Genomic DNA, 16,658 nt, shown 5'->3' with positions numbered 1-16,658 from the left:
GGAGAAAGGAAATGGCTTGTCTTTTTTAGGTTTGAGTGCTGAAATCTGTGCATGCCCTACCTCCTATTGGACTCTCAGATCTGGTGGTACTTGGGGAAGGGTGTGTAGGCACAGACTGTACCACTGGTGAAAATCTGTTGACATCCTGAGCAGTAACAGACACCTGCTTTTGTCCCTTCAGCCCTGCATCCTGATGAATAACATCCAACAGCTGAGGGTGCAGCTAGAGAAGATGTTTGAAGCCATGGGTGGCAAAGAGGTAAGAGGGCTAAGAGACTGAGTATTACTCATTCCTGCTGCTCTGTTTACTAGGTTATGTGCATCATACTGGTACTTGCAGACTGCAATCATAAGGAGAGCCCCATGACACCAGGCACTATAAGAAGGGTGAGGGGTCAGCCATGCCTGAAGAATTTTCAAAAAAATTCATCATAGGATGCAGTAGTGAATGTTTTGAGGAACAGAACAGCATGGAGGGGGAAAGAGAAGGGTATGTCCTGTGCTCACATGGGAATGGCTGGTGGTTTCACAGCTCTGAAGACAGAGAGATAGGTCTAAGAACTGTTGACGTCAGGTCATTTTATATGGCATATAAATGTGGGACAGTACCTTTCGCATTAGATACCCAACATCTAATATATTGCAGACATGCAAATAAGAGTAATGTACTCATGCTTTGTTGGACTCTCAGATGTGTCCATGGGTATATTATTAAATATCTTAGTTTTTGTTCTTTGCTCTGAGAGAACCATTTGTAGAGAAATAAGGTTTTTCCTACCCCAGATCCCTGTGTCTGTTCTGATATAATTTGTGTATCTGTTTTTTTTCCTCTTCTTTTTTTCATTGCTTTTCAAGATTCGGGAAGATGAAGAAAAGGCTGCTGATGCTGATGTTAGGAAAAAAATATGTCAAAGTCTAAGTGCATTTGCTGTTGTTGTGTTGTGGTAGAACCCATGCTGTGACCTGTATACCAAGAGGAAAGTCAGCTTTGCGGATGGGCACCTCAGATTTTGCCTGTATTCCTGTTTCAGATTTTTCTTGTGTTCAGTGGCAGAATTCTATGAAGTGGCAAAAGTCTCAACATGTAGTTTTAGCCCATGAGGCAAGGGGAACAACTGCCATTCTTTTGCATGTGATCTCAACAATCCTAATTTCTGACCTCTGTGTGAAGAACTAGAAGTACGTGCTCCCAGCTCCAATAGCAGTGGTAGCTAAACGTTCATTTTTCAGGAAAAAATGAACTTGTGATGAAATGTTTAAAGTGGTTTATACATTTTTAACTCGTGTGCACTTAATTTCCCTTAAGGAATCAATTTGGTACTTTTTTGCCATAGTGGTGGCCCCTAAGTAGGGTTTCCCTATATTTTGAGTTTAAAATACCAGCTGCAAATTGAAAATACTACCTGATAATGTGTTAAATAGAGGAAGAAAAAAAAATATTAAGACTGTCAGGTACTTTTGCTAGGCCAGACCTTTTATCTGAATTTTGCCCTTTAAAATATTCCTCAGGAGGTGTAGGTAAGGTAGAACAGGAGTGGTGGATCCACTATTTCCCCTGCTCTGTGGAATTAAAAGAAAAAAGGAGGGGGAACCCAAACTGTGAGCAATAAAACACATGGGAAGAAACCTGGTTAACACACTAGGAAGCTGGTTTTTGGAAGTGATCTTTTTCTTTTTTTTTTTTTTCAAATACTGCTTCTCCACTTCATTAGACTGCTGCTGATCACCAGAAATAAATTGTGTTGTGTTAGGTGCCTGCATTATTTGCTATCCCCAGGGGTCTCCCCTTGGTGGCTATGTAGTACGTTGCTTCTTGAAACCTGCCAGGTGCTCTGTTTTGCTGCAGTAAATAAGGTCTTGTCCTAGTTTGAGTAATGCTTTTTCTGATGTAGGTTGAACCTGGCTAGCGAGTAACAACTGGTGAGACAACAGCTTTGAAAGTAGAGCACGTAGACAAACACACTGCTGGAAGTGGATCTATGGGTTTTATCCTCTCCTTCAGGAAGGGCAGTTCTTACTTTCTATGATAGGTTTTATTTATATTCATCTATACATTACAAAGTAGCTTGCACAAATGTAAACATTGTCCTGACTTCTCTACCCAGAAAGGAACTGCTTCCCTGGGGAATAAGAAAGTAGCATAGTGGTGTGTCCTGGTCCTTTTGAACTGTTCGCCTTTTTGTGTTCTCAAAGGTGTTGTTGAGAACTAAGTACCAAATACTCCGTTGTTCCTATGGCAGGTATGTTAGATGTACCATGTGTGAAGCCAGAACACATAATGGCATAGCGTGGAACAGACACCCTTGCCCAGTGCTATTTCTTTAGTTTGAGCTCCTTGATATAGTGCCTTCCTTTATTTTTTTCTCCAAATGAGGAATGATACCCTTACCTCTACTTTCCTTATTCTTTTTTCCAACCTTAGTACTCAGAAGGCATAAAACAGAGCAAAAATTACCCTGCATCTCTGGGTTTGATGTGATGATATCGTGTGGTCTGTGGACATTACTAGTCAGAACCAGTAAGGACAGCAAAGCTTTAGAGAGCTCTGTGTGGAGTGATTCTCCTGAGCCTGTGCTTGGGATCTCAAGGCACATACACACACACACACACACACACACACATATATATATATATATATACACATACATACCATAAAAAGTATCCTAAATGATTTTTAGGATTTTTAATTAGTACTTTTGTTTCCCTTCTGAGATGTGTTGATCTAACAGGATGAGAACAGTTTCAGCGTGGTTCAGTAGCATTCTCAGACTTTTCTGATTTAGATTTTGGAAAGGCAGTGGTCACGTACTGGCACTTAGCATTAAAGGCTTAATGAACGCTGGAATCAGGGTGAATGCTGGACAGAAATTGGGTACATAAATACCTTTTGAAACCTCTCATTCCTCTGAATCATCTCCATTACACCCACAGAAATGAGATTGTAATTTAGCTTTGTGCTAAAGTTGGCTATATAGATTCATTGCTAGTGTTTGCCTGAACTTGGCCCCATTAATTTAATTATTCATACATTATCGAATAAAACCTAATGTGACCTGTATTTTCTACGCACCTGTGCAGCTTTCCTGCAGATTTCAGCCTGCTCTGTGCTCTGTCCCTGACACCGGAATAAGCCTTTCTTATTTTGCTTGAGAGAGATGACTTTCTGCAGGCCATTATTTTGCTCGGTTATGAACTCATGGCACTGAAATTAAACGGTGCTGTGCTGCATTGCCCATTGCTGGAGTCTAGACATGCTGTAGAAGCTTAGTTTAAAGCATTTCTGCGCTTCTTTTTTTCCGAAGTCAAGCATGTGAGGTGAGTATCAGAGACAAGCATTGCCTAGGGAACCCAAAGAATTAGCTGCTGAGTAGCAGCAGATTGTCATCATACAATTTTCATGCTTTTGCTTTCAAGCTAATCTGTACAATTAATGCTTCAGGAAACTCTCCTCTTAATGCTCAGCCAGGGTTAGTCCACATTTTAAATCCTAGGCTAGCCACCTGAATAACAAATTACAGGACAGCTTAGAAATGGCCAAGACAGGAATTTTCTTAAAGAATTTGCAGTATCTACAGATGGCTCCTCTTCAGCATCCCATGTGCCATTAGCTAAGGCTACCGTAGTATGTGAGAAGCTGGCGACTGTTTGGGTGCAGTGCTACAGATTGTTTACTCTTGAATCCTATAGGAAAGAGGGGCAATGCATCAAAGTTGAGTGCAAGTCCCTGAAGAGGCTGGATCTGTTGAGCTCCCAGCCTCACAGCCAGCTCTGCAGGGGGCAGCTCCCAGGTGCCAGCAGAGGCAGCAACTTCAAGCTGGAACCAGACTAACTTGCTGAAAGCTAAAACAGGACAGCAGGACAAAAGTCTCTAGCTGCTGCTATGTCAGATCAGACCTGATGATTTAATAGGTTCTCTGGCTTGAAGATGTGAATTGATTAATATCTTCAACCTTCAAGAAGGCAAGAGCTGTGTTTCTCCAGCTACAGAGGAGCCTTCCAATTCTGGTCATTTGTACTTCACCATTGTATGTAGAAACCAAAGAAGAACTAATGACATCTCTTGGAAAACTTGGAAGCCCATTACAGCAAAGTCTCGGTCTCGTGGGTTCCATTTCATCCATGAGAGTAGATCAACCTAAATTGAAGCTCATAGCACTATGCTATAAGTGCCACCATTCAGATTAGCAGAGAACTTCAGATTCCAGCCCCAAATCTGAAGTTGGGTGAGATTTGGGGCATGGATTCTCTGAAATGCCAAGTCCCAAATCTTTGCAGGAAACAAACAGGGCCCCACTTTCTTCCCTGAAATGTAAACAGGTGGTCACCTCTTCACATGAACCTCAGTTTTCTGTATTGCATATTCAGTCTCAACTGTAGGACGGTAGCCATGCCAGCCACTATTTCCACTGGAATTGGAGCATTTGCTTAGAGATCAGCAACCACCTCCCTGTGGCTACTGTCAGTGTTTTGCACAGAGAGCTTTTCATTAGCTTTCTTCCTCAGAATCATCTCCAATACACGCATAGAATGGAGATCATAAGCTTGCTGAACTCTTGCTTCCAATAGAAGTGGTCTGGATGTGACACATGGCAGTGACCCACCTGCCTAATACTGGTTTTTGCTTTACCAACCAGATTTCTCATGCATTTCCTGCTATCAGTGATAGCTGATGCGCTTAGAATTCCTTGGCTGAGCAGCAGCAGCAAAACGTAGGCTGTTTCATTTGTGGGCTGTTATCAGTGCTGCACCACATTGGCAAAGAACAGTTTGCGGTTATACCACGTGCTACAGGGACTCAGTAGCCGATGTGTGATTTATGTATGTGAAACAGAAGTACACACCTACTGGCACCATCCTAATGGACTTAAATCACACTCAAGTAATTCCACGAAATTGGCTTGCACGCCAAAGTTTGCAAATGCCTAAGCACTAACAATCAGTAATATATCATCTGGACTCCTCCTTCCCTAGTAGCAGTTGCTCAGAAGACAACAGCCTTTCTAATATGACAGAGGACTTGGTGGATACTGAACTGAAGTGCTTACCACCAGAGCTTTGCTTCCTGAGGGCGAGACTGGGCACCTCAGAGTTAAATCTGGGCAGCTGTTTAGGCAGTTGCACCCAGAGAGCTGTGAGCTCGTGTTCTGGAGGAGAGAGAGTTAATCACTGCAGGTAATGGAGCTCATCCCCTTGGCAAATCATTGCTCCAGATGTCCCTTCTGCCATTACAGGGCTGGCAACCAGCCTTTCTTCTGCTCCTGAGATGATCAGTTTGCAGTCAACAAGTACAATGGCAAGGGGAAGCTTAGAGGTAGTTGGTGAGCTCCCCATGTCACCTCACATTAAAACCAGTCATCTGTTGCATGGTTCGTGAGGAAGGATGATCTGTTGTTAATCCTGACCTCAAACATCCTGTAGACCACACATCTGGTAACTTATAAAGAAGCAGGAGTGAATAGTGAGGGACAGGTATCTTGTGCCAAATTCTTCTGGGTTTTGTTGTTTTCTCTTTTGTTTCGTTTTTTTCCATCTGTAAAAAGAGTAACTTGAGATGTTTTGATGAATCATGAACTGGTCCTGCCTCAAATCTACTAGAAACAGCTACAATCAGAGGGCTGTTCAATACCATTATTTGTAGATAGCGAACCAGTCAGGTTGTGACTCATTGACCTTTTTACACAGCAGGAGAAGGGAAGGATTAATGCAGGGGCAAGACAAACCACCACCAACAGATGCCAGTTTTGTTTTGTTGTCTACAAGCCTGGATAGAATGACTGCTAGTTGGCATGACATTGGCTTCCTTCTGCATTCACAGAGTGAGGGAGTTATAAAGGTTATAGGAAAACAAATTCACTTTATTAAAGGAAAAATAATCAGAGCTAGCGATGCTTGAAGTTATAAGGCTTAAGTAATCATAATTTGCTTCTTTTTGGTTTTTTTTTGTTCTGATCCAGGAGTTTCATTAGCACAGGCTCAGATGCCTAATAGAGTCAGTTTTCCATGCCAGCTTAGAACAGAAAAATGGACAGATCAGATTCCAAATCCCCTGTGGCTTGATTTTCTCTGACAGATGCTGAGGAATATGAAAAGGGCTTCAGCACTGAATATGAAAGTGGTAACTCCTGAAATGTTCAAATCCTGTATAGCTGCATGTATGGATATACCGTAGAAATCTAAACTGATTTTTAACCTCTGTACTGGCATCTGTCTCATTACATTTGTAAATAGATCTCTTCCACAGAGGTAAGAGCGGAAGCTCAGAATGCCAAATGCAAACATTTCTGGAAGGTTTTTGTTTTACAAGCAGCTTGCCTGTCTGCATACAAAGGCAGATCTGTTTTATGAGTTACTTTTTCAGAGAAAATGATCCCAAAGCGTTCAACGTGTATCGTTATGTATACGCACAAGCAGGTTGCTCAGAATTGGCTCTTTTGAGACTGGAGGGACAACTACAGCTGGAATACATGGTATTATTGAATGTAAAACAGGCATTGTTAGGCTGATAATAATGAAGCAAACACTTTCTGACAGAATTCTCAAAGGTGTCCACAGCGTCCATGTAGTGCCTGGGGCACTTTTTTGTTTGTTTGTTTTGTGATGTCTGCTCTGAACAGCTGTATACAAAAAAGCTATTTGGCTCCACATGAGGGTAGAGCGACTTGTGCTTAATATCCATAGCTGGCATTATGCTTTCCAAAAGCGATCAGTGCACAACAGTTCGATATTGTGGCTAGATTTGCAAATAGCTGGGGTCCAGTCTTGTGAGAGCAGTGGCTGGGTCAGGTGAAATAACATCTTTCCAGACCATGCATGAATTGCACAAGTAAATATTAATAAGATTGAGTCTGAAAAGCCTCTTCTCCTTCTAGATGTAGAAGAGTGAAATGACCCGTGAGCCCAAGGTAATGGACAGTGCTTTATGATTCTCAGCCTGCTTACTCTGCTGGCCACAGGGAGTTTGCATTCACTTTTCTTTCTCAACTTTGCAAATACCAGGAAGGGTATTGGAGCCTGGGGAAACCACTTGCTGCTGTTTAGGCGAGTATCTGTTGATGATTTCAGAGCTTCTGCAACAGCAGCAGGCAGTGGAGGAGAGCATCTAGCTGGCAGAGGCCAGTGGTGGTAGTTCACCTGCTTGCTAAGAGGAGCCTCCGCAGTGAGGAGGAGCAATGTGAGGGGCAGCAGACTGCCCTCTGGGTTCAAGCTAAGTGCTCTTCTTTCATCCACAGTTGGATGCAGAAGCAAGTGACCATCTCAAAGAGCTCCAGGTGAAGCTGAACAATGTTTTGGATGAGCTGAGTGCTGTGTTTGGTAACAGGTGAGTATAACAAGGTCTCTGTCCTTGAAACATTCCTTTGTTTTGGCTAATCTCATTCAGTAAGGTTAAGAAAATCGTGTCAGCTGCATTATATTTTTCTTTTTGTCATAAATTCGTGGTCTTTCAAATACTGAGACTATCTAAAGAAGCGAGAAATGCTTTTGAAGTCTCTTTTCTATGTTGCTCTGCTTAGAAATGTAACATGGAGATCTCTCAACTGTGAAATATATTTGAATTATATAAAGTGATTTTTTTCTGTAAGTAGTGCTTGTCAATAACAGAATTGCCTGCTCCTTTATTGCTTGGAAAGTGGTTTCCAGCTTAGCGTTTATGAAGTAACGTTCTTGTTTAAACGCTTTGCTCTGAATGTATGAAACAGCTGACTGATTTCTGATTGTTAAGTGAATATTGGAATAAGAAGGAAACAGGTTTAGAATTTGAGATTGACTTGTTCTAATGTTGCAGTGAATGGTGTTTTCTAACACTTCAAGGGGAGGAGCTCTTTAAAGTATTGCCAGAGTAACTGATGGCAATTAAGTTTTATTGCAAATCGTGGTATCATTTACCTGAGTATAAAAGTGTGCTCAACTTCATAATAATTTTGTAGTGAACCATAAAAAGATGTCAATTAAGCAAAATCTAGAAATACAGGGTTCCCCACTGATCTTCAAAAACATCCACTTCTCATAATAAATCCCATTCATTTAATGTTGTTCTTTATAACAAGATTAATGAAGGCATGAACTGTAGTACAGCTGAAATATGGGCATGGGGAATAAAGCAAATTCGTACCAACTTGGCCTCCTCCAGTCTACAGATTTGCAGTACTTAGGACCAAAAAATAATGGTAGGATTTGTCAGCAACTATTTGGATTTCAGCACAGACAGCTAAGTCGGGAGATAAGTGAGGGGTTCCCATTGCCAGTAACGGATGCTATAGCAAGAAATGGAGAGATTCAAACTGTAACTTAATTGAATCGAGAAGGTTCATAATTAGATGGGGGATGAGAGAGGAATTATAATTAGGGGTTGAATTTTGTTATCTGAAACCTGTCTCCATGGTGTCACTGCTATAAGACAATTAAGGTACAATCTTGACATTTGCAAGTATAATTTAAAGAGCTTATTCAGTACCAGCATACGTACCAGGGAGTGTTTAGAGAGATGTGCCAGCAAGAGATTTAGGCAGTCAGACAGCTCAGATGCTTTGCTCATTCTTTAACAGTAATAGGGAATGAAAAGCAGAGCTGGAGTCTACTGGATAAGCAGGATCTTCTGAAGGGTATAAGTGTGGGAGATAAGACAAATATCTACAGTATTCTGTGCGAAGTCTGTAAACAGTTACTCCTACAACACTGTGCACACCTGACGCTGCAGATTTTAACTTTTCTTCATCCCTGTGAGATAATTGTGCCTGCTGGGAAAGCAGCAGGCGTCCGGAGAGGCTCACTACCTTTGTGCTGAGAGAGGATTATGTCTGGACGCGGAAGCATTTTCTGCTTTAAAGCATATCATAGAGGAAAGGAGCCTTGAAAGGGTTTGTGCTTCACGCAAAGCTAGGCTGCTGTTTTGTTCTTGGAGGCTGTAGGAGTGAAGGAGGGAATTCCTGCGGGAATTAGGGAGCAGAACGCCTTGTCTGACAGTATAGGTGACGTTGTCTTTTAACATGCTGCTGCCAAGGGCTCCTGTTAAGCTGTACATCTAACAAGCTTCACTTTCAGGTGAACTTGTTGCCACAGTAACTGGTTTATCATTTTTCATAATGGACGACAATTTTGCATCATAATAATTTTTATCTTTTAAGGGATTCTGTTATTTTTCTTCCCCTGGCTACGGGTTTACAGCATCTTGAAGCAGGGTCCTGCAACTGATGCAGTATCTGGGAGGACTGTGGGGTCAGATTAGCCTGTAACAGACAGGGTCTGTCAGCAGTACAGGAAATTCTTGGTACTGTTTCATTTGATGTGACTTACGTCTCCGGTTGAGCTGTCATCGTAGCCACAACTGACTGCTGCAATCCACTCTGCGAGAAATGGGGAAAGTGGAATTGGAGGCTGCATGTCAAAAGAGTTTTGGAATTGCTCTCTGGAATTGGAGGCAGGTTAGAAGTGAGGAAGAGGGACGGTGTGGCTGGAGGTGACAGCGCAGGAGAGCAAAGCGGTGAGGGGGTGGAGATGGAAGGTGAGAGCTGTAGGGCAGAGGGTTTGTGTGCTGTCACCCAACCCATGGATGTCGGAGGTGGCTCACACAGCAGAAGTTCAGGCCACTTATGCAGATATAAAGCTGACTTCCAGACTTGTGCTCCTGCTCTTAAATCTTTACCCTAGCTCCTAACACTGGCTTCTCTTCTGTTTTCAAACCTGTGTGCCATTAGTGGATAGCTAAATGTCACTTGTAATGCCTGTTGTTAGTAACTGTTCTTTTAAATGTCAAAGCATTTTCCTTTATTCGCTGAATTGATGTGTTGACAGCTCTGCTGATCTATTCATCATTTTTAACCATTGTATTATTTCATTTTGAACCTCCACTTAGCAGTAAGAGTTGGAACAGTAACTGTGCTCTAATGGTTTGCATGTCACTTCATTACAGTGACACTGCTCATTTCGCGGCTGAGCCCCACATCCCATTTTGACACTTTGATATAGCATGGACTGTACAGCAGTGGGCTGGTTTCAGCCTGCCTTCAGGCTGTTTCTGTTGTTCTAAAGACCTCTGCTGGGTCATAACCACATCACTACTGGTGGACCCCTGGATGCTCAGAGTTGTGCATTCATTGTGCCGTTGCTCCATGCTCTGTCCCAGCCTTTGTGGCATAACACCCTGTGTAGAAAACAAAGATACAGCAGCGCACTTTGAGCTAAGAATAACAGTGCTTCTTGAAATCAGAAAATGATAGTTTATTTTTGCAAGCAGGATGGATTCCTCTCAAATGTGATTGTGTTGTGTTCAGAGGTGGTAGGCTGTCTGTGGACGATGGGCATAAGGAACTGGATAGCGTGCCCCTTGGCAACAAATACAGTAAGGAAATGAGCAGCAGTTTTTAGAGTGGAAGGGCAGGTAATGGAGTACCTGGTTTATGGACTTGCAATATTTTATCTTATGTACTGGAGTTGAGATTTCTGCCACTGATAATCTTGGTTTTGCCTCTCTCCTATCTGTTTAGCTTTCAAACTCGTATTGATGAGTGTGTCAAGCAAATGTCTGATATCCTGTGTCAAGTGAAAGGAACAGGAAATGTTGCTGCTAATGCCAGAAACACAGTCGCACAAGATGCAGATAATGTCCTGAGGCCGTTGATGGATTTTCTGGATGGAAAGTAAGCAAGTGTTCAAATATAAGTTACATGTACAATGTATTGGATTGAGAACAGGATGGGGGAAGGTTCTTGAGATGTCCAGCCTCTGAATTCGCAGGAAGAGTTAGTGGCTTTTCTTCCCATATCTGCCCCTCTCTCAAGCCATGGATCACCTCTTCAGCCTTCATTCAGTGCCTGAGCACATTCTGTTCATTCTCGCTGTGGCAATTACAGCAAAACACGCTGCTGATCAGGTAGTGGGAAATACTGAAATTCTAAATTTACTGACTATGGGGTTTTTCCTATACAAATCATACTGTATCCAGTGGTATTGCAAACCATTCTTACTTGATGCATACACTATTCAGTGTCCCAGTCACGTTAAGCATGTGTATTCTAGTCATACCTGGTGCTGCTCTGACTAGGAAATAAGCTTCTGAGCTATGAGAGGTACGTAAGCTTGATCCATTGCTTTGATTAACTATTACCATTGACACCGAGCAGCATGATTCAGCTGTACAGGGACTTTTTGTGGCTGTGCATAATTCTCATCAGCTAAACCTTGATCTACAATGAGAAACAGTTTTTAATCGTTGTAGAAGTTTAAATTCTTGTTGATACACAGCAGTTATTTATTTTGAAAGGGGTGTCCAGCAATTTTCCTAATAGATGGTACAAGAGATGTGAAGCTTTGCAAGTTTAAAAATACAGGTTTTTTTCCTACACTTTGTATTGATTGTCCCATCTTTCCTTTGAGTCACCATGTAGTGAGTAACTCTCTGTGACAGGCACTGCATGTAGGAGCCCCCTCATTTGAGCATTTTCCATTGCATGCCTTCATGAATCCTGAGAAGCTACCTTCCTTTGTGTCTCTGGGAACTTAGTATGCTACAGGCTTTTCATCCAGCTGTGGAGCAAGTAATTTTGCTTATGATTATGATTATCATTATCAGAGCCTGGATTATTTTCTTTCCTCCTTTACAGAAGGAAAGTAATTTTCAGTGCTTCCTACCTCCTACACTCATCAGTCTTGTCCCTGTTGAGTTTTGTTCATTTACTGTCTAACCAGCCGTGGGAAGAGGGGGATTCTGGAAGAAGATGTTACACAGTGTAGTAGAATCAGCCATCACCTGTGCACTGCTACTGGCTGCACAGTTCCTGTTTTGTAGCTCTCCAAGTCTGATCAGTAAATGCCAAAATACAACGATCATTTCAAATAAAAATCTTAACCTTTTTGGCATTTTGGGTAGCCTTTGCAGTAATAAAGGGGGCATAAATAGGGAGATAAAGCAGAACATCTTGATGTAAAATGGAATAAATGTGTGGCAGCTGGTTGGTGGTGAATGCCATTGCTACAAAATACGGAAGAGTCCCAGAAATGCTTTGGGTTGGTTACAGAGACGAAAGATTTAGAAACTTCAGAAGCTGTGCAGGAACTTCTGCATAAACATCTGGGAAGTATAAATTTAGGTTATAATAACCCCTTCAAGTTTAAAACCTATTATTCTATATGTGTTTGCAGTTTTTTCTTATATGCTCTGCAAACCCAATACATCAGGAAGTATCTTCTTAAAGGGAACCAATTCAATAATACCTGCTCTTACTTGGACTATTCCCAACCATGATAACTGTGATACCTTCTGTAACCCACAGGTCAATAAATAGAAATGGCTGAGATCAGAAATGTCAACAATCCATTTTGGCCAACTGTCTTTAGTGCTAGAACTCCAAGGGTGAAGACAGACTGTGCTTTATGAAAAGCGAAGACTTCTACCTTTAAAGCAATTGTTACGATAAACTGCTTTGGATGGGCCACTGATTCTGCCGTACACATCCCTTTTTTCCCTGCAAATTCCATTTGTTGAACTTACTCAGTTCTTGCTCTTTCTCCCTGCAGTCTGACGCTGTTTGCGACTGTGTGTGAAAAGACGGTGTTGAAACGGGTGCTGAAGGAGCTCTGGAGGGTGGTAATGAACACCATGGAGAAGCTGATTGTGCTGCCTCCTCTTACAGACCATACGGTAAAACATTTTCTCCTTCCTGACTCATAGCAGAAAGTGTTGCCATTGCCTATGTAATTAATTGCCTTGAAATAATGAGTCATCTATCCAGGTAAATTTACCTGCATGTAGCCTGCTCAAGGATGGAAAAATATGTCTGTAACCTAGTAAAGTCAGAGAACAGGTCTATTTATAGTGGGATTGCAAGATACAGAGCATACTCTAGGAAAAAAAAAGTCAAAATCCATGATCCAAAAGGAGTTGCCATCAAGTATATCAAATCTCATTGATTAGGGATTTGCCATCCTTCAAAGACAGCTGTATATGTGGGATTGTCGAGCAGTTAGTGTTGTCTTAATGGCATTAGATCAACACCTTTTGCCTAATTATTTTCATCTATTAGTCAAGTGTTTCTCTGTATAGATGTGGTTAATTTGGGCTTGTTTTTTAATGGCACCACCCCCCATTTTACTCCCCAGAAGGTTTTAACATCAGTATGGGCTCCGTGATTTCTGTATCTCTGATGTTGGGAAGCTGGAAGCGTATCCAGATAGTTTTTCTTCAAAGGCAGTCTTTTATATAATTGTTCACCTGTGTGGATGTGCTGGATGAACGTGTGTCATGCATGTAGTGACATTTTTAACAATGGAAGATGAATCTCTTCCCAAGTTTTGAGATACCACAGAAACTGATAAAATGTTATTCACACACACCCAGCTGCTGGGGAAGTTGATACTCAATTGGAGGCAGTGTGAAGTTTGGGCTATAACCTCATTATTTGGAGGTGATCCAGAACTACTTTTCATCTCTGTGTTTGAATAAACTTGTGGTCTGTGGCTAATTTATGCTGATTCTTTTTCCCATTAGTGGGTAGAACAATAGCGGTTTTCACTGTTCAGCGGTTGCCTACATATTTTGAGTGGACTTCTTGGGTTGCAGTCTCTAGAGAAGTAAGGCAAACCTGTATCTTCTACTAGGTGTTTCTTGCTGTGAGAGGGAAGGCCTCTTTGCCTCTGGCCTTGATGATGTGGACTCTAAACGAAACTGCTGAGGTGTGGTGTGCTGTCATACCTACTAAGCATAAAATTAGCATGAGACGTAAATTTGGTAAAGATCACTAACTCCGAGCTCAGATTTGGAGTAACCATTTCTGCCTGTCTTTTTAATTTTTAAAGGATAAAAAAAAAAAAAAATCTAAATTTAAGACCGTCAAGTTTCTTTCTCTTGGTTGGATTGCTTTAAAAGTAAGTCTTTGGGGACAGGTGCTAAATCAACATCTAAGAGCTGCATTAACATGACCCCTCAGAATGGAATCAGTGAGATCAAGGACCTCAGAGAGAACCAGGAAAGAGCTGCTTGAAATTCATACTAGCCAGTTATGAATTTTAAAGGTGGAGTAAGAGAGTGATTCAGTGCTTGTGTCATGATGAAGGCAGTAACTGTGATCAACCAGTTCTTCCAACCTGCAGGATGTTGCTATAAGCCACTTTTGAGGTTTTTTTTTACAAAGAGTTTCTTGTTGCCATCACTTCAGTTTCAAATTGAGAAGCTCTTTTTGTGTAATGAAGCACACCCTCAGTTTTCTGAGACAATGCAAAATGTTCATAGCTGGATTTTCAGCTGTCTAGTCAGTTGTATCTTAGTGAGGCGGCTGAACTAGTCCAAACTGGAGGAGAGTAGTTGTCTCAGAAAGGTGTTTGTGAACAATGTGAACAATGCAGTGGTTAAAATGGCCTTGTCTGGAGTCCTTGTCAACCTGTGGTGAGGCTGGATGGGCTACAGAGGCAAAGAGCTGCTTCCACTCTCCCCTGCGATATAGTGATTTATTCTGTCACCACCCGGGGTCCATCATCCTAGCAGTGAAAAATGGCAGGGCAAGGCAAAACTGAAGCCGGGCAGTGTGGGCAGAAGCAGTGCTTCCCCTTGGCTGTTCTCCTCTGTGCCATGCACCTCTTATCTAATTTGCTTTGTCTTAAAAGAAGGCACATCAGACTCAGAAACAGGCCCAGGTATGGTAACTCACTGTCCTCCCTGTCCCCAACAACAGAAAGCCCTAGTGCGGCCTCTGTGTGTTTGAAGGACCACTGGATGAGCGTTTCTGTCCTAAAACTTCTCTACAGCCCTTAAAGGAGGGTTATGCATGGTAGAAAATAATCCATTTTATGGAATATTTTCTCTCCTTTCTGTGAACTTGCCAGAGGTGCAGAAGTGGTTTAATGGAAAGCATGTAGAAGGTTCTCGACTGGCTGCGGTGTGTCTCATTTGTCACCTGCATGACCTTGTCACCGCACAGTGCTTTAATGCCTGTTATTCTCCGGACGGATCTATTCCACTGAAATCAGCTAAGCCTGTATCACACAGGGAAGAAAATCTGAGCTCTGCACTTCAGTTCCCTGCTGCTTCTGGAAGATTTTGTGTAGGGTGGGACTCAGGTGAGAAAGGAAGTCCATGAAGGATGCAATGGGAACAGGGCAGTTCTACAGCCCCTGATGGCCTGAACTGCCTTATAATGCCTTTCAGACAATTGGCCTCTGTCTCTCCGAGCACTGACTGCTCATAGACTTGGAGATTAGTAGCAACATGATCTCCATTAACTCACCAAGCAGTGCACACCTCACTAGCTTTAAGTAACGATCAACATTTAATTAAACACTGTCTTCTCCTGGATGAGTGGATATGCAAACACAGCTCTCTTGGAGTCCTTATTTTGGGGTTCAGTGCACAATGCTTGGGGATATTAATGGATTAGTTATACATTTCTTTCTCCCTCACTGCCTAGGATGAAACTCTATCATGCCATTGGTGACTAGTCAGGTCAATGAAGAGCTGCTTAATTTACACACTCTGGAGCCTCTCTGTTATTTATTTCACAAGGAATGATGTAGCTGTCCATGTGAGGCTCTATTTGTGCTTGCTCCTACTGTGCTTTTTTTTTTCCTACTCATCCGATTTCTCTTCACTAAATGAGAACATGGTCCAGGATAAGGAAAAAAACATTCTTCGAGCTGCAGACAGGTTTTACACGTGGCTTCCAAACTGGCTGTTCATCAGGCTCGTCTGCCAGCCGCACCGCTCCGGGAGCTGTTCTGTGGTGGAACAGTGTGTGGCTTTAAGAGGTTTTCTGAAACCTTTCTTAACCTGTGTTAGTTTAAATGAATCTTCTCCCTTGTGCTAGCCAGGAGCGAAAAAGTCCAAGGCTGCCACTGTGATGTGGAGAAAAAGCTTTCCTAGCCTTGAATGAAGTGATGGTCTGTGAATTGCACGTACGCCCAGATCTCTGTAAAGAAAGGAAATTGTTTTGCCTTTTTCATCCTCAACTTCAAGACTATTTTCTCACTGGTAAATTCACCACAACAACCAAAATATAGGCTAATTTTCAATGGGTGCTAGCAAACATATCCTGGTGATGAAGTTTTAAAAATGAGCTTAAATGCTGCTAATAAATGATCAGATCTCATTGAATGTAAAAATTAAAAAAAAAGGGGGGGGGAGGGCAAAGGAATGTACAACACCAGATAAAACTTCCTTGCACTGGTATGTCTCAGAAAAATAAGACTGAGTAATAATATGCTTTCCAAAAAAGGACTGGGATTCAAAAGACTTGCAGTAGGCTTTTGTTTCCTAACTTTGTCAACCAAGCGATAGGACAGTTAAGCTGTGAGAGTTTGAACCTCTTCACATATAAATCAGTGCATTTCTGTTGGCTTCTAGCAATTAGACTTGAGTCAGCTGATGATCCTTTTATTGGGGGAAAAAAAGCAGTCATACCCGTAACAAGGAATTTAAAAGGATTTTAAAATATTTGTGTTATGGACTATAGATGTCTTCCTTGTTTCCAAAAAAATTTAGGAAGGTAAAACTAATTTCATGAAAACCAGCACTGAGGTCTGTCCTCTTTCCATCTATGTTTGCCGCAGAGCTAGGCAGAAACTATTCATAATAAGGACCTACTATTTCCACATCTTCCATCCTTGATGTTTTAATCAGATCCGTTGTGGGTGGCTTTTCTCAAAACTACATGATATTTCAGTTCAGTTGTTTTCAT

General features: G+C 41.9%; 1 protein-coding gene across 7 annotated transcripts in view; it reads left to right on the top strand.

Annotated features, from left to right (window-relative positions):
• LOC309450982 (protein unc-13 homolog B) overlaps window positions 1-16,658 on the top strand; it is a 225,342-nt gene that overhangs the window by 189,466 nt on the left and 19,218 nt on the right. For all 7 annotated transcript variants that reach the window (XM_082074279.1, XM_082074280.1, XM_082074278.1 and 4 more), the window contains 4 exons: window positions 182-259; window positions 7,230-7,318; window positions 10,482-10,634; window positions 12,511-12,634. In XM_082074279.1, coding sequence (XP_081930405.1) covers window positions 182-259; window positions 7,230-7,318; window positions 10,482-10,634; window positions 12,511-12,634 — 444 coding nt within the window. The remainder of the gene's footprint in view (window positions 1-181; window positions 260-7,229; window positions 7,319-10,481; window positions 10,635-12,510; window positions 12,635-16,658) is intronic.

The sequence above is a fragment of the Streptopelia decaocto genome (genome assembly GCF_964273445.1).
Source record: "Streptopelia decaocto genome assembly, chromosome: Z".
In the NCBI taxonomy this organism is placed as follows: Eukaryota; Metazoa; Chordata; class Aves; order Columbiformes; family Columbidae; genus Streptopelia; species Streptopelia decaocto.
The sequence above is the reverse complement of the archived record's forward strand: the minus strand, read 5'-3'. Positions and strand labels throughout refer to the sequence as shown.